Genomic DNA, 26,256 nt, shown 5'->3' on the forward strand with positions numbered 1-26,256 from the left:
ATACTTAATATTTTACTTCAGAAAGGTTAATCATATTTTAAAATGTTTCGTATTTTAAATGCGTTACATATTTTTTTCAATTAATTAAAACACCTTTAAAAGAAGAAGTAGCACTGGAAAGTTTATAATAATAGTGTCCCCATCTTCTGTTGCTGGAACCAAGGACTGACATGGGTCTGAGAGATTTCCTGTGTGGAACGCAGATGTCTCCTGAGTTTGCGTCTACCATGGTGCTAGTGTTAATGCAGATGTCTTAGAGTGTGAATCGTACCTGAGCCACATTTGTTCAACATGTTGCTGCTTAGCCAACAGTACATTTGAATAGGTTTTCCCACATGTAAACTTCTATTGTAAAATTAAGAGAAAGTTCTCCAGAAATTTAGAACTTTTCCTACAAGTGTGTTGGGACACAGAATATGAGATTCACATGGAATTTTGAGATCCATGAGGTGTGATCCTCTCTTCTTTCTGCTTCCGCCTGACGCTAGAGATTGAAGACCATATCATCCAGGTGAATGTTGGTTATTTTCCATCCGACCCTGTACAGCCCTCCGGGAGCAGGCACAGAGTGGGGTCAGGTGTTCACGGATGGGGTGGCGGTGGGGGATTGATCACTGACCAGATGCAAATCTCCTTTTGTAACTATGCTAACAAGTGAACTCACCTTACTGCATGCACCCTTTTAAAATTTATACCTAGGTCATACTCACTTTTCTTCATCCTATAAACAGTACCTGGAAACTGAGGTGACTATTTGAAGATATACTGATGCAACTTTTGGGAATATTTGCCCAATCATGCTGTCATTTTTATTCATTATATAACTTTTATTTTATTTTTATTTTTTTTAGACAAGAGTTTTGCTCTTGTCATCCAGGCTGTAGTGCAATGGTGCAATCTCAGCTCACTGCAACCTGCGACTTCTCGGTTCAAGCAATTCTCCTGCCCCACCCTCCTGAGTGGCTGGAGCTACAGGTGCGCACCGCCATGCCCGGCTAATTTTTATATTTTTAGTAGAGATGGGGTTTCACCAAGTTGGCCAGGTTGGCTCGAACTCCTGACCTCAGGTGATCCTCCTGCCTCGGCCTCCCAAAGTGCTGGGATTACAGATGTGAGCCACTGCTCCTGGCCTCATTATATAACTTTAAAAAATAACTTTTTGCTTTATTACAAAAAGTATATATGTCTGTTGTAGAAACATTAGAAAATACAAATAAGCCAGAAAACAAATCCACCTATAATCTTATCACCACAGATAGCTATTTAAAAAGCCTTGGAGTTCTTTTTTAGATGAATTTATATGTACTCATATGAAGATAAGAATATGTATTTTCACAAAAATGATTATACTGTTCACAGAATTTTGTTACCTGAACTCAGGAGACCTGAGTTCGCATCTACCATGGTGCTAGTGTTAATGCAGATGTCTTAGAGTGTGAATCGTACCTGAGCCACATTTGTTCAACACATTGCTGCTTAGCCAACACTACTTTTGAATAAGTTTTCCTATTCAAAAATTAAGATTATTATAAAAGTTTTTCATGTCTATAAATATTGACTGTTACTAAGAAAAAGTCCCTTCATCTAGCTCTGCCTTCCATTTCACTCCATAGTATGAATTTAAAATTACTTAGGAATTTCTTTGGGATCGGTCCTTATATTTCTAACTGATACACCTACGGCAGTATTTCTTGATTTATTTGTTACAGGAATTATCAATTGATTTCTTGTTCTGAAAGATGCAGATTTAGTTTTGTACTACATCATTTCCCTGATCAGTTGCTCCCACTATGGTAATATGACCATTTTAGTTGTTATAAAACAGTATGAGGAGATAAATGTTGTTCAGTGCAGAGTCAGGCTATGCATTATAATGACATTCCCTTATTTACCATGTTTCCCTTTTCCTAGAGTTTCATGCTCTCTTGCTACTACATGAAACACCTGTTCTCCATTGCTCCCAGCTCTGTGTGCCAACACATCACCTTTATGTTGAGTCATTTTGTCTGTGCAGACGCCACCCAGACTCCCTACCATGCTCCACCTGGGCAGGCTAGCCGCTCCTGCCAGCACCCAGCTGCTTTCCTAGGAATTCTCTGCTCTGCTCTCCTGAGGTGGATACCATGATTCCTGGGCTCTAAGTCCTCATTTTTGTTTTGTTGTCTTGTTTTGTGGGTTCATATTAATCAGTGTCGTCTTGAAAAAGAGAATGAGAGAAAAAATTCCTGAGTGATTTTACTCAGTAAAGTAAAATTACATCTGAATGATATGTGGAAATATCCCCTATTTCATTACCAATAATTTTGCATCTCTTCTTTCTCTCTCCTTTTTGCTTTTAATCAGTCTTGTCAGAGGGTTATCAATTTTTATTAGTCTTAAAAAAACCCACCGTTTATGGCCTTATATTTCATTTGATTTCATTGATTTCTGCTCTCTATTGGTTTTATCCTTTTGCCCTGTGTGTGTGTATGTGTGTGTGTTTGGTAACTTCTTGAGATGAATACTTAAATTATTCATGTCCACCTTGTCTTCTTTTCTGATATATATATATATCTTTCTGATATATATATATATCTTTTTGATCTATATATATATATCTTTCTGATATATATATATCTTTCTTATATATATATCTTTCTTATATATATATCTTTCTTATATATATATCTTTCTGATATATATATCTTTCTGATATATATATTTTTCTGATATATATATCTTTCTGATATATATATACCTTTCTGATATATATATCTTTCTGATATATATATATCTTTCTGATATATATATATCTTTCTGATATATATATCTTTCTGATATCTATATATATATCTTTCTGATATATATATCTTTCTGATATATATATCTTTCTGATATATATATATCTTTCTGATATAAATATATATATATCTTTCTGATATATATATATATATATCTTTCTGATATATATATATATATATATATGTGTATACACTCATCACTAGACACTTCCCTCTGGCATTACCTTAACTGCATCTCACTAGTTTTGATATCTTGTATTTTCACTCTCATTCAATTAAGCATATTTTAAACATGTGGTGTAATTTCCTTTTTTTTTCACCTTTAGGTTACTTGAAAGACTATAGCTTAATTTCTAAATATTTGGCATTATTTATTTATCTTTGGGTTAATGACTTCCAGCTTTACTTCACAGTGGTAAGATAATGTACTTCGCTAATATGATTTCATTTGCTTAACATTTATGGAGACTCACTCAATCCTTGCACACAGGGTCAGTTTTGGTTCCTGCATTGTTGGGTGCCGTCTTGAGCATCCTCACTGTCTCCTTGTTCCATCAGCTCTTAAGAGGTGTGTGTTTACATTTCTCGTTATGATTGTGGGATTGCCTGTTTCTCCTTGAGGTTCTGTCCACTTAGGCTTTATATACTTTAAGGTTGTATTGTATTTTCTATTGAGGACTTGTTTGAGATATTTATATTTTCCTTTGTTTGTATTTAAATTATCTTCCAGCCTCTCCCGCTTCTTTTACTTCTTTATTTCTTTCCAGAAGTTTTTCTGTGACTTACTTAGGTATGGTTTCTTATGAGAATCCTCTTTTGGCTCTGTAGCATTTCTTGAATCAGTGGCCAAATATCTTATATTTGGGGAAAGTCTTGGCTACTATCTTTTGAAGCATTGCTTCTGATCACTTCTCTCTCTGCTTTCCTCTGCAACTCTATCTAAACATGATGAAAACTTTTCACAGTGTTCAATGTTTCTTATTTCCTTTTCTATATAATCCAACCTATTTTCTCTTTATACTTCAGTTTGTGATTTCTTTTCTTACTAGTTTTTTAATCGACAAATTCTCTCTTCAGCTGGGTCTAATCTGCTATTAAACATACCAATGAAGTTCTTCATTTCAGTTGTTGCATTTTCCGCTTAAAATTTAAATTTTCTTATTTTAAAATAGTTTTTAGCTCTCTGGTGAAAGTCTATTTTCATCTAATTTTGGACACAATACTCATATTTTGGAAGTGCATGTTTGTGAGCTTTAATACTTGTCTTTTGTGGGTATTTTTTTAGTCTATTTTTCTCTTGCTTTTTTTTTTGGTTATTTTTCTTGTCTTGTCTCCAGGAATATTAAGGATTAAAAAAATTGAAACCAGACATTATAAATGGAAAATTGTAGAAATAAATTTGAGTCTCCTGATAGTGCTATATTCCTCTAGATAATGTTATTTTCCTGCTTGTGGCAGAGAGCTAGGGCAGGGCCACCTTTTCCTAATCCAGTTGGGGATGGAGTGGATTGATGGAGGTAGACTTCAGCCTTAGTAGGGAAATTTCCAGTTTCCTGTACTCCTGGATAGATGCCCTATTTGGGTGGGGTGGGGATCTCACCTATAAAGCTGATATCGATTAGGGCCCATGTAGATCCAGAGCTCAAAGTCCCGTGGACCACTGGAGACTCAGCCTCTCAGTTTTTGGCAGGATCAAATACCAGGCTTCCCAAGATTCTCTTTTCTCTTGCCTCTCTGACCTTTGAGCTTTTGCTGCCTTGGTAGCTCTTTAAAGTCTTTATATAGATTTTCTTTTTTTTTTTTTTAAATTTCAATAGGGTTTTGGGGAGCAGGTGGTGGTTGGTTACATGGATAAGTTCTTTAGTGGTGCTTTCTGAGATTTTAGCGCAACCATCACCTGAGCAGTGTACACTGTACCCAATGTGTAGACTTTTTTAAACTTTTAAACTAAAGTCTTTATATAGATTTTTTAAAGACCATTCATATTTTCTGGTTGTTCTTGGAAGGAAACTTCATCTGCCCCACATTGTCCTCCATAACTCTAAGTGGGGTTTCCTCAATATGACCTTTCAATCTGAAGACGACAGCTCTTCAATTAAGGGGAGTTCTCATGTCATCATTTCTTTGATATTTTTACCTCTCTATAAAAATAATAATACTTTAACTTTAGTTTATTTTAAAATTACTATTACTGTTTTCTATTTGTTTATTTTGAGTTCTCTCTTTCATGTTGAAGGGTTCACTTAAATGTTTGGTGATATTATGTGTGAAGCATTAAAACCAGACTGAAAGTGATTTGGTGAGTAGAAGTTATTGTGACTCAGTTCATATCAGTAGTTCTCAACTGAGGATGATTTTGTCCTCCAAGGGATGTGTGGTTATGTCTGGAGATATTTTTGGTTGTCACAGCTGGTCACAGCTACTGCCACCTAACAGGTAGAGGCTAGGGGTACTGCTAAACATCCTACACTGCACGGAACAGCCCTCCACAGCAAGGAATTATGCGCCCAAAGTGTCTGTAGGGCCTAGGTTGAGAAACTCTCATTTAGAGCAATAAGATGGAGTCACTTCTTGAAAACAAATTTCAGGAGGAGACACGTTGGAATGTGAAATCCTCTGGTCTGTTTTGGCTGATGCCTGCCATGTCTGGGGTCCTCAGGTATATACACTGAATGGTGAACAATCGTTAACTTGTATTATTATCTGGAGCTTGGCCCCACATTAGTGTAGAATTTTATACTATGTTGTTTTATATCCACCTATATGTGAACCTCAGTATTGTTTTTGCCCTTTCAGACTTAAAGTAGCCTGTGTTTCTTTACCACATAGGGTTTCACATGGGCCCTATGTGTTTTTCTTGGCTCATTTTTCCTATATATTGTGAGATGAAGCAACCCAATAAGAGCTGTGATTCTAGGACTCTTACCAGAGGCTTTGCCCATTCGTGTCCTGTCCTCTGCAATCCATCTTTCTCTCATAGCAGTGCCCTCATCATTTAGGTTGGGGAGCGTACTCAAGGTCTCCAAAGTGATGGAACATGCAGCTAATACTAGACCACATTTTATTTTTATTATATCTAGTCCATTGTGCAGGAACTATTACCCAACAAAGATATTGCTTCTTTCCTCCCAGAGGAGGGAGATCTGCCCAGTGTCCTAAGACCTAAGAGTTTTTGTGTGGAGCTGCTTTTCTAAGTTGTAGTTAATGCCACATAATAACATTTTAGTCAACATTGATCTGCATACATGATGATGTTCCTATAAGGTCATAATGAGCTGAAAATTCCTACTGCCTAGTGACTTTGTAGCTGTCAGCACATTGTAGAACAACACATTACTCACTTGTTTGTGGGGATGTTGGTGTAAACAAACCTACTGCACTGCCAGTCATATAAAAGTCTAGCACACACAATTATGTACAGCACGTAATACTTGATCATCATGATAAACTACTGTTATTATTGGTGTATGTGTTTAATTCAATTCGGAGTGTACTTCATATATATATTTATGAGTTAAGTGTAAAGCAGCCTCAAGTAGGTCCCTCAGGAGGTATCCAGAAAAATCCATTGCTAGCACAGGAGATGACAGCTCTGCGTGTGTTAGTGCCCTGAAGACCTCCTTCCAGTGGGACAAGAGGTGGAGGTGGAAAAAAGTGATATTGATGATAATGACCCTGTGTAGGCCTAGGCTAATGTGTGGTTTTGTGAGTTAGTTTTTAACAAAAAAATTTAAAAAGAAAGAAAAAACCTAAAAATAAAAACAAGCTAGCTCATAGAATAAGGATGTAAAGAAAATATTTTTGTACAGCTGTACAATGTGTTTTGTATTTTAAGCTAAGTATGATTACAAAAGGGTCAAAAAGTCAAAAAATTAAAAAGTTTATAAAGTATAAAGTTATAGTAATGTAAGGTTAACTTATTTTTGAAGAAAAATTTGAAAACTAAATTTAGTGTAGCTTAAGTATACAGTGTTTATAAAGTGTATAAAGTTTATAAAGTGTACGGTAATGTCCTAGGCCTTCACATTCACTCACTGCTCACTGCCTCATCAGAGCAACTTCCAGCCTGCAAGCTTTATTGGTGAGTACTCAATCTAAGTGTATCATTTAATACCATATAAAATCTTTCATATCATATTTTTATTATACCTTTTCTATGTTTAGATATGTTTAGATAAACAAATCCTTACCATCGTGTTACAATTGCCTACAGCATTCAGTACAATAACATTCTATGCAGGTTTGTAGCCTAGGAGCAATAGGCTATGCTATACAGCTAGGTGTGCAGTAGGCTGTACCATCTAGGATTGTGTAAGTCCACTCTGTGATGTTCACACACGATGAAATTGCCTAATGCTGCCTTTTTATGACGCATTTCTCAGAATGCATCCTCATGATTAAGTGATGCATGGCTGTAAGATGTACCTATGTCTCCCAATTATATGCATGATAAGAAAGCTTAAAGCCTTCTCCAAAGCAGTTTCAATTCTGCTACTGGAAGATAATGAAAGTCACACTATAGTGAGACCAAGTCACTCTTCACTGTGTTTAACATCTCCTGTTTTATGCAGTTAAATTGTCTAACCACGCTTGCTAGGCAAGCTTATAGTGCAGCCTATTCCAAATAACAAATGGTCAGCAACACACAGATACAGTAGAAAAATGTCTCCAGTTTGCCCTACACTGAGAAATTTAACAATCTCCACTTCTCCATTAAAAAAAAAAGCCCCCCACAATGCACAATATACTTTTTGGTTTTCTATTTTCTAGTTGTTATGCTTACTTTCATGCAGAAAAGTTAATTAAAGATATTCAGTTGGGGCCTCGCTCTCTCCTTATAGCTGTTACATGATAATAGTTAGCACTTACTGTAAATCAGTTTATAGTGTATATATAAACTTCAACTACATTTACTTTTCACAGCAATTTCATGGGTAATTTTGCTTTTCTTATGCTACAGATGAAGAAAGTGAAACTTTTACAGATTAAATAACTATCTAATGTAAAACAAGATAAATAGTGCAGTTGCCATGGGAGCAAAGCCATGTCTTGTCAGCTTTGAAGCACCAGTGACCTGCACTCCTGGAGCAGTGACAGCAGGGGTCAATGCTACTTCTATGTTCCCAAACCAGGTTACCCCAGCACATGTATTTAGTGGGTCTTGCTTTTTGATGCCTCCCATGGCTATAATTGCCCATAAGAATATCCAAGTTTAGCCTCATACCCACACTATTTAGAAATCAGAAGAACCCTCAAGGGAGTTTTCATCACAGCCATTGCATACCCCATATGTACCAGTCATTACAGTAGCATTTCACAGCACTGCTGTCTCCAGAACCTGATACCTCAATATTTCTAGCAGGTACTAGGCGGTGTTCCAGGGCCCATGGAAAATCATGGAATAAACATGATGAAATGTCCAAAGGAATCACTTTTGCAGCAACATTTTGGGGAAAATGAGACATAATTTTATATACTAAAACAAATGAGTAGACTAGTACAATATAATATTTTCACACACAAAAATCAGTTATTTCACGGAATTTTCACCTTCTCAAGGCTCATCCAGGATCCTGTCTTCTTCTTGCACACCCTTGTATCCACCCTCCTCCCTGGGTGGAGTAGTTTGAGAAGTGCAATGCAACAAGGCACCGTCAGCACAGTATGCTGGAGTCACCAGCCAAGGGCTGGTTCAGAGATTTGGTGCCATCTTAAAGAAGGAAATAGATAGAGAAAACGGACAAGAAATGTTAAGAACTACTGGTGTCAGCACTGGCTGCGCATCAGCCAGTCCAGGCCAGCTGTCCAGCCCCGGCCCTCTGTGTTCCCACAGCAGATAAATTGGGATGCTGAGTGTTTCATTTTGGTTAGGTGGAGGTGGGGCTGGAAATCTGGAAATTCCCCTGCCACACAGGACATTGCTTTGTGCTGTGCTACCTGAACTGTTATTGGAGTCTTAAAGCAAGATAAAGGCAGTGGAGTTTGTCTCCTCCTCTACTGGAAACAATTTTATATAGTGTATTAATAACCGTTATACTAGGAAATAGTTATTGAGTGCTGTCTATGTGCCAGACACAGTGTCAAGCATGTTACACATTATTCTACTTCATCTTTGGAAAAAGACCATTGAGCAGATGATTATCATTTCCCCTCCATAAAGAGGGCGAGGATTATTCAGCCTCAGATGCCCACTAAGTGGGGGTGAGCAGGCACCCAACTCCATCTGACCCATAGTCCACAAGGCCCAGTAGACGGTGGAGATCCTGTGTCCCTATCTCCAGGCCAAATGAGCACCATGCCAAGATAAATTCTTTAAACCAAGCCACATGACCTCTTGTTGAGTGAGGTGGGCTGGACCAGACTGCTAGCCACCCTCTAATCCTTCCACGTCAGTGCTGAGGGAAAGGCCTCACTGGTGGGCCTTACAGTGGCTCGGAGGCTCAGAACTTTTCCAAGGAACTCTGAGATGCTGTGTCCCAGTCGGGGGACTCCGGGGACTCATGACACTCTGAAGCAGAAAACTCGACGCTGTGGATCCTTCTAGCTCCTCTTTGATTGTGTCATCCAAACAGCCAAAGGTCTTTTTCTGCCTTAAACCTTAGAAAGTGTTGACTATAAAACTAAATGAGAAATGAAAACTGCTGTGCAATTACATGTTTCTGCTATTGACACCATTTGAGAACTCTGGCTTGAGCTATTTTCTTCTCACTGATTTTTCCAATGAGCGTGTTTTATTCTTCTATGAATTCAGTTTGACGGTCTTAACTTAACCAGGCCCTTCAGGCTCTACCAAATTGGGAATTACAGGAGGATTTCTATGAGATGTGTGTGTGAGCTCTGATGGCAATAGTTAATTGATCTTATTTACTAAATGACTTGATGCCTTTTTTATATCTTTTATTTCTCTCTGGAAAACAGTACCAAGATTTTCATTCTTTCTAAAATATAGATGATAAATCTCAGGCTTAGAGACTGGCTCTTTCAGGGCCCTACAATATTTGGTGGAATCAAGAACCCAATTCTTTGAATTCCAGATCATGTAATTCTTCTACTATGTGTTAAGCAGGGCTGTCTGGGATTCCTGATGTTTGAATATTTTTAACACACAGTAAGCAGAAGTTTCATATGGTTCCACTCAATATAAATGCAGCCTGGTGTATTTGTAAGAAGGTGGACCCCAAAGCTAGATGGCATGTGTTTGAATCATGGTTTTGAAACTTACTGGTTGCTTATACTCTTTGTGTCTTAATTCCTATACTTTAAAATGAACATGCCACTAGCAATTCCCTATGGATAAAAGGATTCAGTGAGACAATACACAAGTGCCCAGAATTGTACCTGGCACAAGACTGACACTCACACAGTGACACTTCACTATGATTGTAGATATTTAGCAAAAGCTTAATTATCAGAAATCCAGCCTTCCCAAGTCCTTACACTCATGTCTTGGCCTGAGATCGGCAAATTACTGGAACATAATAACAGCAGTTACAACATAATGAATAACAGTCTTTTCTTTGAGAAACTGTGCAATGTAGGTTGAGGGGATGAAGGGCAGAAGGAGCCCGACACTTCTTGATGTTGTTTGGCAGCTTACATGTTCTCATCCATCTGAAGTTGGCAGATGGAAACTAATCTTTCCTTACCAGGGAAGAAGTTGAGGCCAGGACATGTCAACTGATTTTTCTACAGACCTCAGGATGATGGAGATGCATCTTCATGTAATTTCTTATTCAGGGATGGCCCCCCTTTACAGAGCCCCAACACCCCTTTCAAACATGGGCTGAGTGCCAAGCAAGCAAAACCCAGACTTAATCCAGAAACCTTGGAAGCCAGGAGGATCTGGGAGCAGGGAAACCAGTAGAGGAGGGAAGCAAGCATGAGAGGCAGAGGCAGCTGTCAGTGGGTACTGATGCTGCCATGTCCGGGGACAAATGCCCACAGGATGGCAGGTAGGCTCCAAGCTTCGATGGAGGGTGGAAATGAGCACAGGGAGCAGCTCACATCATTTGGAAAGTTGAGTGTTCAGGAGGTCAGTGAGATACAGGAGGGCCAGCAGGAAGCAGTGACTGCACACAGGGCCAGGGATAGACTGTTGTCTGTCACCATACATCTTTCCTGCTGCTTTCCCTCTGGAGGTCATGTTCTGGGCATTCCCATGCTGCCTTGCTCTAGATCATTTGGTTTTTCCAGCTCCTTCCTGAAACCCTAGTGAAAATACTGAGATATCCTCAGCCTTTTGCCCTGAAAATGTTTGATGTCAGCATTCATAGCCAAGGTGTTGCGACTTTACTCTGCTGCTCTATTTATGTTTCGAATGCACAGATCCAGGACAAAGACTATACAAGGATTTGGTTTCCTCAGTGTCCATGCTCCTTGATAATTGCTTTTGCAAAATTAATGTAATAAAATGACTTTCCCAAAATGACTGCTTCAGGGAAGGCATGTTTTTTTTAGAATTACTTGACTCCAGGTTGGAACTTTTTTTTTCCCCTGAACTCTCTGTGAGAGAGTCTTTCCTATCACATGTAGACTGTCCTTCTGTTGTTTATCCTGTTGTCTCCAACTGTGTTTCCTTAGGCTGCTGTATTACCCTTTGTGCTTAACTGTTTTTTTTTCATGTACATGTATCAGTGTTACAGAGCATGTGTATAAAAAGGTAGAGTTTACACTCAGCAAGTAAATGCCAAATTTCACATATGACCAAAATTTGACTCTTTTGAGCAATTTTTTAGTGGAAGAATTCATATTCATTTTCAAATTCATTTGCACAATCTCCACTATATGAATGGTAAGCACTGGGGGGAAACAGAAGTTGATCTGTCCCAATCTGTTCACTTTCCTCAGGAGGGCTGCTGGATGAGATGTTTAACCATGCAGGCGCTGGACGCTTCCGTTTCTTGGGCAGCATCTTGGTCAATCTCTCTTCCTGCGTGGCACTGAACCGTTTCCAGGCTGTGCAGTCTGTCGACATCCTGGAGACTAAAGCACATGAACTCTTGCAGCAGAACAGCTTCTTGGCCAGTAAGTACTCAATGAAAAAATATGTTCACCAAGATGCCAACTCCTGTAAGTTGTCATTTTGGGAGTTTCTCCCTAAAGGTGTCTTATGATAGCTCAGAAAGAAAAGAAGTCCTTTCCAGATAAAACATAAAATAAAGCAGAACTATTTGCCTTAGATAAAACATAAAATGAAGCAGAAATATTTGCCTTGGTTAATGAAAAGTTGTACCTTATGCCATAGTGACTAATAACGTTTTCACCATCCTAGGACCAATGCTATTTACTGCATCTGCTTTTACCCTTTTATGACATCATGTTCTAGTTAAATCTCACATCATAAGTTATATTATTCCTGATTAAAGTTATACTCTAATTTCCTGCATCACCTTTCCTTTTATCAGAGTATCTTGATATCCTGGTTGGGGCGGAGAGCAGGCAATGGCCAACTCTGCTCCATTATTTAATTGTTCACCCATTCAAGATAAATATGGTGGTGCTCTCATATTCTTTTGGAATACACATTGAATTATTTTTAATTGAGGTTTTGTATTAGTTTCTTAAGGTTGCTGTAACAAAGTATCGCAGACTAAAACAAGAGAAGTTTATTGTCTTAGAGTGCTGGAAGCTAGATATTCAGGATGGAGACATCCACTGGTTTTTCCTGCGGGCTGTGCGGAGAGAATCTTCTCTAGGCCCCTCTCATTGGCTTGTAGGTGGCCATCTTCTCCCTGGGTTTCTGCACCTCATCTTCCCTCTATGTATTTCTCTGTGTTTAAGTTTCCCTCTTTTTATAAAGACACCTTCATATTGAGTTAGGGCGCACCCTAATGGCCCTCATTTTAACTTGATTACTCTTTAAATGTTATCTCCAAATATAGTCACATTCTGAGGTACTGGGGGTTAGGACTTCTACATATGAATTTAGTAAGGGACACAATTTAGCTGTGATAGGCTTTATGCATATAATTCAAAGAATCCATGTGGCATAAAATAGAATCCATGTATTTAAGTTATGAATGATAAGTAACCCCAAAGAGATGGATTCTGCACATTGAGTTAACATCTGCAATCAAGAGAAAAAATCCCTGCAAAAAACATCTGACAAATAATTTCTTTGTGTTGATTATACCACAGTTTGCTTTTATGAAAAATACAAAGCAGCGCTGGACAGGGAATTAAGAGATCTTGGTTTAGGCTTACCACCAATTGCCTGTGTAACTGAAAGTCAGCTTTGCCACTGCGGGCTTGGGCTCTGAGTCTGCAGGAGTAGAGGGCTGTGAGTCTCAGGCTCCTGCAACTTTCCTGTCTCACCCAGTGTAGACGTGGTTTGAGCCACTCCCTACAGTGTGGTAATGCTTCGTTTTTCCTTTTCTGCCACTAGGTATCATTTTCAACAATTCCTTATTCGACAAGAACTTCAGATCAGAGTCTGTCAAACTGCCACCCCATGTCTCATACACAATCCGGACCAATGTGTTATACAGCGTGCGAACAGATGTGGTAAAAAACCCTTCTTGGAAGTTCCACCCTCAGAATCTACCAGCTGATGGGTTCAAATATAACTACGTCTTTGCCCCACTGCAAGACATGATCGAAAGAGCCATCATTTTGGTGCAGACTGGGCAGGAAGCCCTGGAACCAGCAGCACAGACTCAGGCGGCCCCTTACCCCTGCCATACCAGCGACCTGTGAGTAGCCTGGGGCTGGAGCCACCGACAGTGAGAAGGGCCTTGCATTTGTCTAGCTGAGGAGAGAAAACTCAGTTTTTCTATGGTTATTTCAAAAAGCACTGTTAAAAAAGTTCACCCCCCACTTTTTAATTTCGTAAGGTACATTTTTTTTATATGCTTGTACTCTTCAGGTAGAAGAAATATAATGGTTGAGATAATACAATCAAGTGAAGTTTTAAATTTGACATCAGGCATCATCTATAGTTTTAAATACACTTAAAATAAATTTGATGAATAACATTCACAAGGGCTGTGCATGTCCAACAAAAGACTCCACTTATCTAACCTTGGGAAAACTGAGGGAGGTTATTTTTTCTGCAGTGCAAATCCTTAGACATAGGCTGTATACTGGACAGGGTGGTGAAGGATTCCATACAGGCCTTGACCATGGCTTGGGTACCCATGAAGTAATATGAGAACATTTAGGAGTTCGATTGTGTAATTTGGCTGCTGACATCTACAGGAAGAGGGGAAGCTCAGTGAAGGGCTGGAGCAGCTGGACAAGAGGACTTGGAGGGGACATCATGGAGGCATTAAAACAGCCATCAGGGAGGCCAGGCAGGGGATGTTTGCAGAGAGGACGGGAGACTATGGTCGGACTGGGGCTCAGTGAACCTGAGGGTGAGCTTGGACACCTTGGCAGGGTCAGACAATGAACAGACTTCAAAGCTCACCAAAGCGGGGTGAGCCGTATTGCTGTGGGCTGTGGGGCTCAGCCTGGATTTCTTACTTTCCTCATGGTACATACTGTTCTCATAAGCATCCTGCTCCCACAGCTGGCCTTGCTCTGGATAATGTAGGTCGTTCATTTGCAATCCCTGCATGCTGGCTCTGATGCAGGGCCTCAGGAAGGTACCACCTTCTTACCCTCTCTCAAAAGCACACTAGGAAGTAAGTGGCTGAACATGAGGCTACTAAAGGGACAGGTTTGCGTGTTCTCTTAGTTATGAGAACAGGGACAAGTACTCATCCTTCATTGAAATACTGCCAGTAACAACTCATGGCACCTCCCACCCCTGACTGGGGCAGAGCCATGGACCACCAAGCAGAAGTCAGGACTGCCTCTCCAGGTGACTGGGTGACACACACGTGAGGATAGGTGTCTTGATGTCTTGACCCCTCCTTCCTGTCTAGTGATATGCTGCATACATAATAGCACATCCACACATTTTTTATGAAAATGCTGGTTGTACAGGAAGAACTTTCCCACAGTGGAAGGATAAAAGGCTGAAGACCACCTGATTGAACTTATCTTGGGATAGCCTAGTGTGGTGCGGTGAACAAAAGGTCAGGAAGAAAGAGACTAAGGCGACATTTTCACTCAGGGGCTGCCTTGTTAGGCAGACTGTTAGTAAGCCTCTTAACTTCTTTCTTTGTAAAATGAGAGCTTTTCTTTCTTTTCAAAGTGATGATATTTTTGGCTATGAACATTTTCAACCCGTGATTTTCTGCTCCTAAAGCATTTTTCTTGGAGGTGATAGCAGCAGGAGCAGAACCCAAGAAAAGTGCTGTTGTTGGCTAGTTGTCATGCACAGACACTTCATACCCAGCGCAAACACCTGAGAGCTCTGAGAATTAGTGATCTGTGTTAGATACTGGGAGAAGCCGAAGTTTTATTTTGCTCATTTTCTAAAGGCAAACCTGAAATCTATTGCATTCTGACAGTCTCCTTCTAGCTCCAAAGTATGCTATGGTCTCCACCCATGAAAGAAGGGGGTTGTGCTTATGTGGATGGGAACATGACAATTCCCTCTGCTCTGGTTCACAGGAGGAGACTGGGGGTTTACTTTGTCCACTCTGACATAGGATATTTCCCAAGAAGACACAATGGGAAGAACAGCATATACTCCTACAAATGTATTGATGGAAATCCAGAAATGGCCTGAGTAATCAGTTTTCAATTCCTACTGATCATAGTGTATGGCTAACAGACATTGCAAGAGAGCTAGAAAGGAGGAATTGAGGGACATGGATGGAGACATATTTTTTCACCCCTTGAAGATAAATTCTGATGTATGAGAAACATTCCAGCCTAAAACGTTGGAATGAGTGGAATACCCAGGTATGATTCTGATCTCATGGAATTACCTCTCTTATTCTACTACTGGGATACAGCAACATAACTCCTCAGAAGTATTGCTTTATTTCTTTGAGAAAGATGAAGAAGTATTTTAATTCTCTGAAATATTTGAATCTTTGAGATTTCTCACTGTGCCATATCCATCTTTTATCTCTAGTTTCAAAGTCTTCCTTTCTTGAGGGCTTAGAGTACCTGCAGTGATTGAAACACAGTCTGAGATCTCGAAAGAATTCAGTCACTTGAGTAAAAATCCTAAAGCACAGTTTGTACTGTAGGCAATGTTTGTTAAAATTTTTTTAGCAGTTTCCTCCTGCTTACTGAATGAGCTACATATTCATTAATTTATGAATTTATTTAATGACTTTTATGTACTATTTGTCAGTCTCTAGACTGAATAAGTAAAGAAAATAAGTAAATCAGTAAAGAAAATAGGTGAATCAGTAAAGAAAATAGGTGAAAATCCCTGCTCTTGTGAGACTTCCAGTCCAGGGAAGCAGAGGTGCCACAAATACAATTAAGAAGACAATTGCGTTGAATGATAGGAAGCAGGAAGTGCTGTGGAGCTGGGAAATAGGATGAGCAGGCTCAGGGACACTAGGAGGGGAAGATGGAATTGTTAATGTGGATGAGGTAGACCCTATCAGGAAGGTAGCATTTTAACAAAGACTTGATGGGATGCAGAAGCACAAGGGGAAGTGTGTTCTAGGGCAGAGGAACCCCCCCATGCAAAGGCCCTGTGGTAGGAGTGGCCTAGGGTATGTGTGAAGAGTCACCAGCGCAGAGTGCACAAGGGCGAGAGGGTGGGAGATGAAGTCAAAGAGCTGATTGTAGATTGCATGGTTGCAGGTGATTGGAGTGGTATTAAAAGGCTGCTGGAGAGTTTCGAGCAGGAGTGATGTCATCATCTGACTGATACTGTAAAAGTCTTGCTCACGCTATTGGGTGGAAAAGAGCTTGTAGGGGTATGTGTGGGACAGAGAAACCATTTAGAAGGATGTTGTAATAACCCAGGTGAGAGATGATGGTGGCTTGGTCCAGTGTGGTAGCAGAGAAGCTGGTAAAAAGTGGTCCGATTCTTGGTTGCATTCAGGAAGTAGAGGCAACAGAATTGCCAAAAGATTTGATGAGGGCGTGATAGAGAGACATCAAGGAAGATTCCCCTATTTTGGTCCAAGTAACTGGATTGCTGGAATTATCTCTAACTATAATAGAAAAACTGTGGGTAGAGGTTTGGAGGATAAGGATAGAAACTCAGCTTTGGACATGTCTAGTAGGCAGATTTGTTCAGGAGGCTGGGACAATGTAAGGATCTATTAATTTAGGAGTCTCCCCCATTTTGATGGCATTTAGAACTCTAAGATATTACCATGGGAAGGAGTATAGATAGAAAAATAGAGAGGGCCGAGACCAAGTGTGGGGCCCCTCCCATGAAGAGGTAAATGAGAAGAGGAGATTGAGAAAGTATCATTGAGGCAGGAGGAAAACCTACAGACTGTGGAATCCTGGAGGTCAAGCTGAGCAAAAGACTCCAGGAAGAGGAGTGATCAAGTGTGTCATATGTGGCTCATGGGTGAAATAAGGTAAAGACAGATAATCGACCACTGGATTTACACCATCCAGGACTTCATAGAGAGCAGCTTCCATGATGTGGTGAGAATGACGGCCAAATTAGAGTGGACAGAATGGAGACTTGGAGGGGTAGAATTGGAGAGTGAACTCAGACAGCTCTCAATGGGAAGAAATGGGCGGTGACTTCTTCTTCTTCTTTTGGAAGAAGTCTTTTTTTTTTTTTAAATATAAGATGCTACCTGGGGAATAGTCCAGTAAGATGGGAAAATTGGTAGTGTATAAACGGGGGGGACAGCTGTGTCCTGAATTAGTCAAGGGGAAGAGACCTCAACAAGTGGAGAGACCTACTATAGGTGGGAACATGGCAATTCACCTGTGGTAACAAAACCTGTTTAACTCTATTTAACTAAAAATTTTCCACTTTTCTTGCACACAGATCTCTCTCTCTCCTCCTTTTATTTTTCATGTAGTATCTACCAGCAGCTCATGGAACTAATGTCCTGAAAGGCATGCATTGGAAAATGTTGCTGGAGACTGTAGAGATGAATAGGCAGCAGCAGTTTTTGAAATTTCATGTTCCTATCAACCCCCTGATTCATAGGCAGTTATCATAGAATAATTTTATGATTGGAACTGTAGTGTGTACTTCATGAATATAAAGGAATTCAAATGTTAATGTGTTGCTTCAAAGAATAAGCCAACTTATTCTTTTCAGAAAACAAAAACCACAACAATATTCTGGGATTGTTTTATATGCACAAAGAATATTTATTTGAAAGGTCACCTGTTATTTCCTCTATTGCTTTTTGGCTGCTTCAATTCCCACCATGCTGGGGTGGGTTCAAGAGAAGGAGAAATGGAGTGTGCTGGGTCAGGCTGAGTGATGGCTCCCGTGAGGCGTTGCATCTGGACTTTGATGTGTCTTGGGCAAAGTGGAGAGTGAAGGGTTGACAGCCACTCATGCTTGAAATGTTGAATTCCTGCTTAAAAAAAAATCAGCTTGATCCACAACCGACCAGTGAGAGGACCTCTCATTTTATTTATTTTGATTGTTTCTCTTCCTTGGGCTCTACTTCAGGTAACTTTATTAAACACCTCTCTCTTCCATTTAGTCAATAGTCATTGTTCTCAGCAGAAATTCCCATTCTTGATGACCCTCAGCGCTCAGAGCTGCTGGAAGCCCCCTCTGTTGCCCGCAGGCTCTGTCCTGTCCCACCAACGCAGGTAATTTGTTGGTGATACCAACTGTAGTGGGAAGGAGAAGAAAAACCCTCATTAAATTTTACAATTCTTCACTTTCTCAAGCCCCACACAGCTCTTACAAACTTATCTCCTTGCTGGGCAGAGGAGGATGGTTTCTCATTAAAACCTCAGCAAATCGTTTCTCCAATTTGTCTATGTTCTTTCCCTCAACAGCAGCAAAGTAATCTCTTAAAATTGTATCACATTTAAAAAAACATCTCATTTATCCTCTAAAAACCTTAAAAGTACAGCGGAAGAAATTGAGACGGTGATAGGGTAAGTTATTTCCCCCAAGATCTCACAGCATCTTAATACCCCTCACTCCCCAAATAAACTATTAATTGCCACTTGCTACTTTTAAGCACTTTGTGCAGGATGCTTGGTCACTTGGCTGCCATTTCACTCCATTGTATTTGAAAGTCTGGTATGTTTTCGGCTGGGTGTGGTGGCTCACACCTGTAATTCCAGCACTTTGGGAGGCCGAGGCGGGCAGATCACGAGGTCAGGAATTCGAGACCAGCCTGGCCAACATGGTGAAACCCAGTTTCTACTAAAAATACAAAAATTAGCTGGGCATGGTGGCACGCGTCTGTAATCCCAGCTACTCGGGAGGCTGAGGCAGGAGAATTGCTTGAACCCAGGAGGCAAAGGTTGTAGTGAGCTGAGATTGCACCATTGCACTCCAGCCTGGGTGACAAGAGCAAACTCCGTCTCAAAAGAAAAGAAAAGGAAAGGCAGGGAAGGGAAGGGAGGGGAGGGGAGGGGAGGGGAGGGAAGGGAAAGGAAAGGAAAGGAAAGGAAAGGAAAGGGAAAAGAAAGCCTGCCTGGCATGTTTTCTTATATCCTAGCCAGAGCTTGGATTTGAGCAGTAGTTCTTAACCTTGGTTGGTGGGAGTTTGGAAGTGTATGGGGTGTTTTGATGGTAACAGTGGGGACCAGTGTATGTTTAGTGCCTAAGGGCCAGTGGTGACAATTGTTGTGTGATAAATGACACTGTAGTGTGCAGTGAAGAATAGTCCTAGCCAAATTCCAAAACACCCTCATTTAGATCCACTGTTTGCTCTGCCTCTGGTAAATTATTTCAAGGGCCTTCATCATTCACTCATATAGTTATTCCTCTATTCATCTATGTAGAAACATTTTGTTTTCATATTCACTGTATGACACACATTCTATGCTGGGATGGATGCAGCGATCAGCACTATGCAGTTCTTGAGGTCTAGAAACTCACTGCTTAATGCAGTAGTTAGTGTACATTCATAACTAATAAGGAGCGAAAAGGGAGATACAGATACTGTAAAAGTGGCAGCACTGGGTTGCTCACAATTGATTTCATGCCTTCCTCTACCTAGTAAAATATAGGAGAATTTCTTGGTAGAATTTGTATGACCTGAGAGTCTGAATTAAGGTCTCAAAGTCTTCTTCTTTAGACATATTGGATCTTGACAGTGCATCTCACCTTCTAAGTTTATCCGATCTCTTTCGAGCTTCCTGGGTCCCTTTAGAGTCTCAGACTTGACATGATGACAGAACTGGGATGAAAAAACTGCATTTGGGTGCCAGCTTTGACACTTGCTGGTTCGCAGGACCTTGGGCCAGTTTTGCGCCAGCTTTGGGTGTCGGTCTCCTCACCTCATACGGGGTATTAACTGCTGTCTGCCCAGTGCATTGGCTTGTAGTGCGCAGTGAATTATCCTGCTTGAGGAGACCTTGAGACTTGTGAGGGGCAACGCCAGGCACTGTGAATGGGTGGGATGCTCTGAGTGGCAGCCCACTCCATTCTTGGGCAGCTTCAAATCTGAGAAAGTTCCTCCACCTACTGATGCAGAAGGTCAATACAGGTCTGATGTTCTTGGATGGTGTTAGATTCAGAGAGGTGAGGATGCACGCGAGCGGCTTCCCTTCTCCCTGGCTTTCCCAAGGGAGTTATAAAAACTAGGAACAATAAAATGAATGAGAGCCAACGTTCCCCTTTGTTTGTGGTTAGGGAGGTGCACTTACTTTCATGCATGACTCTGGCAATGGCTGAGTCAGGAACACTAGAGTCTTAAATGCCCCTTACTTCACCTTCCCTGACCTCCACTCACCTCCAATTCACAAATCACGTCAGACTTCAGCTGGCTGTGTTGTGCGGAAGGCAGCGGAAGACAGAGCTAGCAAGTGACAGGGGCAACATGAGTGTGCCTCTGGTTTCATGAAAAGGAAAGGGAGGATAAAGGGAGAGAGAGAAAGTGGAGGCCAAATGCACTGGTCCTTCTTTTCAGCAGTTGCCCCCAGCTATGTCCTGTCTCCGCATGGTTGATGTGGACTGGTCCTGGGCAGTAGTGGTGATGGAGGCCGGTGGAGAGGGGCAGAAGGAGGGAAGGGCAGAGGCCGGGCTGATGTGAGAGGTGGTGGCTGGAAATTTGCCACCTCCCTGCACTTGCCTCAAAGTCCTACATCCCGAGAAAACAAAACAAAAAACAAACAGACAAAAACAACAGCAACAAAAACCAGCTGATTTCTCAGGGTGGTTCTTTCTATAGTAAGACTTTGGTCCAACACGCCCATGACTTTTCTGTCATTGCACTCACTGATAGTACTGACAGAGGCAAGTAACAGATCAAATACCAGGAGCAAGGTTTACTAAAATGGAAACCAAAAAGTCCACTTGCAGAAAAAGCAATGGTGACAATTAGTGTTTGTGAAGATCAGAGTATCCCTTTAGAAAGGCTTAAAGAAGTAAGAGAGTTTAATTTCCTTTTTTTTTAACTTTTATTTTATTTTATTTTATTTTTTATTATACTTTAAGTTCCAGGGTACATGTGCACAACGTGCAGGTTTGTTACATATGTATACATGTGCCATGTTGGCGTGCTGCACCCATTAACTCGTCATTTACATTAGGTATATCTCCTAATGTTATCCCTCCCCCCTCCCCCACCCCATGACAGGCCCCGGTGTGTGATGTTCCCCACTCTGTGTCCAAGTGTTCTCATTGTTCAGTTCCCACCTATGAGTGAGGACATGGAGTGTTTGGTTTTCTATCCGTGTGATAGTTTGCTCAGAATGATGGTTTCCAGTTTCATCCATGTCCCTACAAAGGACATGAGAGAGTTTAATTTCCTAATGGTACAATTTATAGATAGTTCTTTGATTTGGGTTCCAGAGAAGGGGAAACATGCAGAGAATATTCTAGAATCTTAGTTTGATTTATGCTCTTCTGATAAGAGGAAAATCCTATTTCTGAGGTTACTGAGACATCCCTGACCTTTGTGTGTATGTTTTTTATTTTTAGTTCTATAAACAAGTGATATTCAAGAGTGAAGAAAATAGAGAAAATAATTCACACTTAATATCCTGTTCCAAAACGACACTTATTTGTTTATTTATGTTTTCTTTTGGGATGAGTCCCTCATTCTTTGTCCTTGTGATGCATGTTTTACAAACTAGAAATCGCAAAGTCTTGCCAAGAGTTAGCCTGAAAGTTTTTGTGCTACATACTCATTTGGGAACTATTTACGCAGCACTTACTATGTGTCATGCACTGTAATTGCATGACATATGTAGTAGGGAAAGATGTAGTCCTGCCTTGAGGAAGCTTGGAGAGCAGGGATTGTTATGACCGTATTAAGATGAGACAACCAGCCTGGACAGCATAGCAAGACCCCATCTCTACAGAAAATAAACAAAATTAGCTGGGCATTGTGGTGTGTTCTGTAGTCCCAGCTAATTGGAAGGCTGAGAGGGGAGAATTGTTCGAGCGCAGGAGGCTGAGGCTACAGTGAGCCCAGATCATGCCACTGTACTCCAGCCTGGGCAACAGAGTGAGACCCTGTTTGGAAAAAAAAAAAAAAAAGACAAGAAAACTACGAATGACTTAAATCTGCTCAGCTGTGACCCCGCTCTAGTGGAGACTGCAAGGGACGAGAATCACAGCACCTCTTTAAAACTTGGTACTCAGTGCAGTTGTTGTTGGTGATACATAATACATAATGCTTCAACTTTAATATGAACCATTTCCAATTATTAAGATCCTAGAAGAGAGAAATTAAAGTCAAAAAATGAAATAATTTTCTTCTCTCCCTTTCTCCCTACTCATCCTCCTTCATTCCTCTCTCGGTGTGGTTACTCCCCTTTTAACATGCTTTTTCCTTATTTTAAAAATTCATGACGTGCAAGTTATTTCATTCTTTTCTTATTTGACTTCTATTTTCTCAAAGAACCATATTTGGACTTCATCAATTCTCTCTTTTGTCGCATCTAACTTATTTCTGCTTTTATTTTTATTACTTCCTTACTTTTCTGTATCTTCAATATATTCTTTTATAATTTGAGACTAAAGTTTAATTCATTGTTTTTAGTTTTTTTTCTTAAATATTTTTAGTTAAATATATTATGTAGGTACCTAAGGTAATGACTTTTCTTTCAACTCCTACCTTATGTCCCATAGATCTCATATGTAGCTAACAATTTATTGTTTTCTAGATGCATGCAGTACAGGTTTCCATTTTCTCTTTGACGCAAGAGCTGTTTAAATAAAGCTTTTAATTTCCAGGTGAAAATTCTCAAGAATTTTAAACATATGAAAAACTATGTTTACACAGCTTACTTGTAATAAGAAACATACAAATTAAATATGCTTTGTAATAGTATGTTTTTACATATCAGAGGGACAAAATACAAAAATTGCATTATATACTAAATTGCCAAATTCTGTTGCTAAATCTTAATTTCTGAATTGCAGTCAAAATATGATTCTTATTATTTCTGTTTTGGTATCAAGTAATATATAACCCACTTTTGTGAATGATTTGTAGACACTTGAAAAGAATTTCTAATTCTCTATTTTAGGGCAGAGAATTTGATCTGTGTTATTTTTGTTATTTAGGATTTTTCTATCCTTAATTTATGTCGTCTTGATCTGTCTTAGACTGGGATAGGTAAATTATAGTCCCTTATTACTTGGTTGTCCTTCTCTCTTTTTCCTGTGGAGTTTGGCTTTTGGATATTTGTGCTTTGTTACTGTGTGCATTTCTATGAATAATTGTGTCTTTTAATGCTTTGTGGACATAACTCTACCTTGTTTGATATTGAAATGGTGAACTCTGCTTTTTTTCTCTTCTCTTCACTCTTCTTCTTCTTTTTTTTTTTTTTTTGCCTTTTGGTGTTTCTATTTGCTTGATATGACTTTGCCCATCCTTTCATTTAAATTTTTTCTAAAGCATTTTGTTTCAGGTGTGTCTCTTGTATGCATTATATAGCTTCTTATATATGTGGCATTAATTCTTTGATAGTATAAAATGCAATTATAAATATATATTATAGTCTTGCCTCTATCTTGTGTTTCTTATGCTTATAATTTTTCTTTTAAGCTAATATTTAATAATGTTTTATTATTATTGTAGTGGTTACCTTATAATTATAACATTATATAAGTAATATAAACCCTTGTTTTTTTATCACAAGCAATAAAAACTTAAAATATGTTCTCTTATTTCATCATATATTTTCTCTTGTCCATCATGCAATTTTAGCTGGTATTGTTAATCTTACTTAATGTTGCCTTTTGTACTGTTAAAGACACTTATACTAATATTCTACATTTGCCAATATTTTAAAAAATAGTATTTGAGTTTGGCATGCACCAACTTTTTCTCCGTCTCTAACTCATTCCCCATTATCCTTCCATTTGTTTTTCATATCATTTCTGCATTTCAGGGAATAGTAGCATTTCCAATCTGTCTTGTAACCTTAATTCCTATTTTTGTTTTAGTCTTGCTTTTACAGGAAAATGTACTCATTGCTTACCATCAGCCCTTTCACTGTAATTTACCAGTCATCATTTGGTGGGATGAAGTTTGCCATCTAGTAATTTCCTTAAGAAGCTCTCATAAGATAATATAACCTGAATTCCTACATACGTAAAACTCTTTGTAGCATTTATATTTGAAGGACATCTTGGCTGAATATAAAACCCTTGGTTCATTCCTTCCTTAAGTATCCTGTAAAAATTGTCTTTGGTCTTAAATGTTATTATGGAGAAATCTGAGGCCACATTGATATTTTCTCCCTTTTATATAACTTGGTAATTTTGGCAAGCTGCCAGTAGCTTGAAAACTCAATAAATTTTATAAGAGTATGTTTCATTGTTGAACATTCTAGGACAATTTTCTATGATGACAAGACAAGTCCTTTGGATGTGTAGATTTTAATTTTTTTTAATGGAGACTCTTGATGTATTCTAGCTTTGCAAATTTAGAAATACTTAGTTTTTCTTTTTCAGGGAGTTTAATTGCCTGCATTTCTTTTCCCTGTGTTTCTAATCAATAGATTTTTACATTTTAAAAAACTCTATTCCTGTTTCCTTTAGTTGCATTTCTTGCACCTATTTTCTACATCCCTTACTGTATTTTGTGCAGTATCAATTTGGCCTGTGTTTCTTCCAATTTTATTCTCCTTTGTCTGATGGCTAGTTTTTTTCATATATTTTTTCTAAGTTCTTCCAATTCCCATTTTATATCTTTCTGCTACTTTACCATCTCATTAACTCAATTCTAATGATTGTGCTGTGTGGTGTTTCTTATAGAGGGGCTTGCCTTGTTTAAATTGTTTAAATATATTTAAATTGATGACAAAAAGTATGTTCACTATTATCGTCTGTTCAATGAGACCAACTTTTTGGCATGGGTTTTTCACTTGTTAATAACTATGCAACTCTCAATCTCTTTTTATTTCTTGCACAAATGTTGTGCTAAATTTTTGTTACCATGGTTGTTACTCATCTGGAATGAATTGGATATTCCTGTCCAGGTATCTGCAAGAGGGTCTTGGTGGTGGTGAGGACCAGGTGCCATTAATGACCTTACAGCTCAAAAGCTTACTTTTCCATTGTCACAAAGATAGAGTGCTTCCTGAAAACATATGGATTTCTCACATAGCCTGTGTCTTCTGTTTCCCTGGAAATAGGGTCTAGGAGAAGGCTTCTCACGCTAGTCAACGTAACTTTATTTTGCTTTTTTATTGATACACAGTAGTTGTTCATATTCATGAGTTACTTGTGATAATTGGATACATGCGTACAATGTGTGATAATCAAATCAGGGTAATTGAGATAGCCATCACTTCAACAATCATCTCTTTGTGTTAGGAATATTCCAAAGCCTGTCTTCTATCTATTTTGAAATATACAAGTTATTGTTAACTACACTTCCCTTAGTGTGCTATTGCACACTAGAACTTATCCCTTCCCTCCATTTGTACACACTAAACAACCTCTAATTATCTTCCCCTCCCCTTTACCCTTCCCAGCATCTGGGTAACTCACTACTCTACTTTCTACCTCAATGAGTTCATTTTATTTTTAGCTCCCACGTATGAGTTAGAACATATATTTGTCTTTCTGTGTCTGGCTTATTTCACTTAATATAATGTCCTCCAGTTCCATCCATGTTGTTTCAAATGACAGGATTTTTTCTTTGTAATTGCTAAATAATATTCCATTTTGTATATATGCCACATTTCTTTATCTTTTCATCCATTGATGAACACTTAGGTTGATTCCATATCTTAGCTATTGTGAATAAGTCTGCAATAAACATGGGAGTGCACATATCTCTTCGGTATACTGATTTTCTTTATTTTAGATATACACCGTGCATTGGAATTGCTTGGTCATATTGTAGTTATATTTTTTAGTTATTTGAGGAAACTCCATACTGTTCTCCACAGTGTCTCTACTAATTTACATTCCCACCTAACAGAGTGTGGGTTTTCCCTTTTCTCCACATCCCTGCCAGCGTCTGTTATTTTCTCTCTTTTTGATAGTAGCTATTTCAACTGGGGTAAGATGATATCTCATTGTGGGTTTGAT

General features: G+C 39.2%; 1 protein-coding gene across 4 annotated transcripts in view; it reads left to right on the top strand.

Annotated features, from left to right (window-relative positions):
* Positions 1-26,256, top strand: part of ABCA13 (ATP binding cassette subfamily A member 13) — a 477,235-nt gene that overhangs the window by 168,548 nt on the left and 282,431 nt on the right. For all 4 annotated transcript variants that reach the window (XM_009442731.5, XM_016957445.4, XM_009442734.5 and 1 more), the window contains exons 30-31: positions 11,628-11,804; positions 13,165-13,471. In XM_009442731.5, the coding sequence (XP_009441006.5) occupies positions 11,628-11,804; positions 13,165-13,471 (484 nt within the window). The remainder of the gene's footprint in view (positions 1-11,627; positions 11,805-13,164; positions 13,472-26,256) is intronic.

Source organism: Pan troglodytes, chromosome 6 (assembly GCF_028858775.2).
Source record: "Pan troglodytes isolate AG18354 chromosome 6, NHGRI_mPanTro3-v2.0_pri, whole genome shotgun sequence".
Lineage (NCBI taxonomy): Eukaryota > Metazoa > Chordata > Mammalia > Primates > Hominidae > Pan > Pan troglodytes.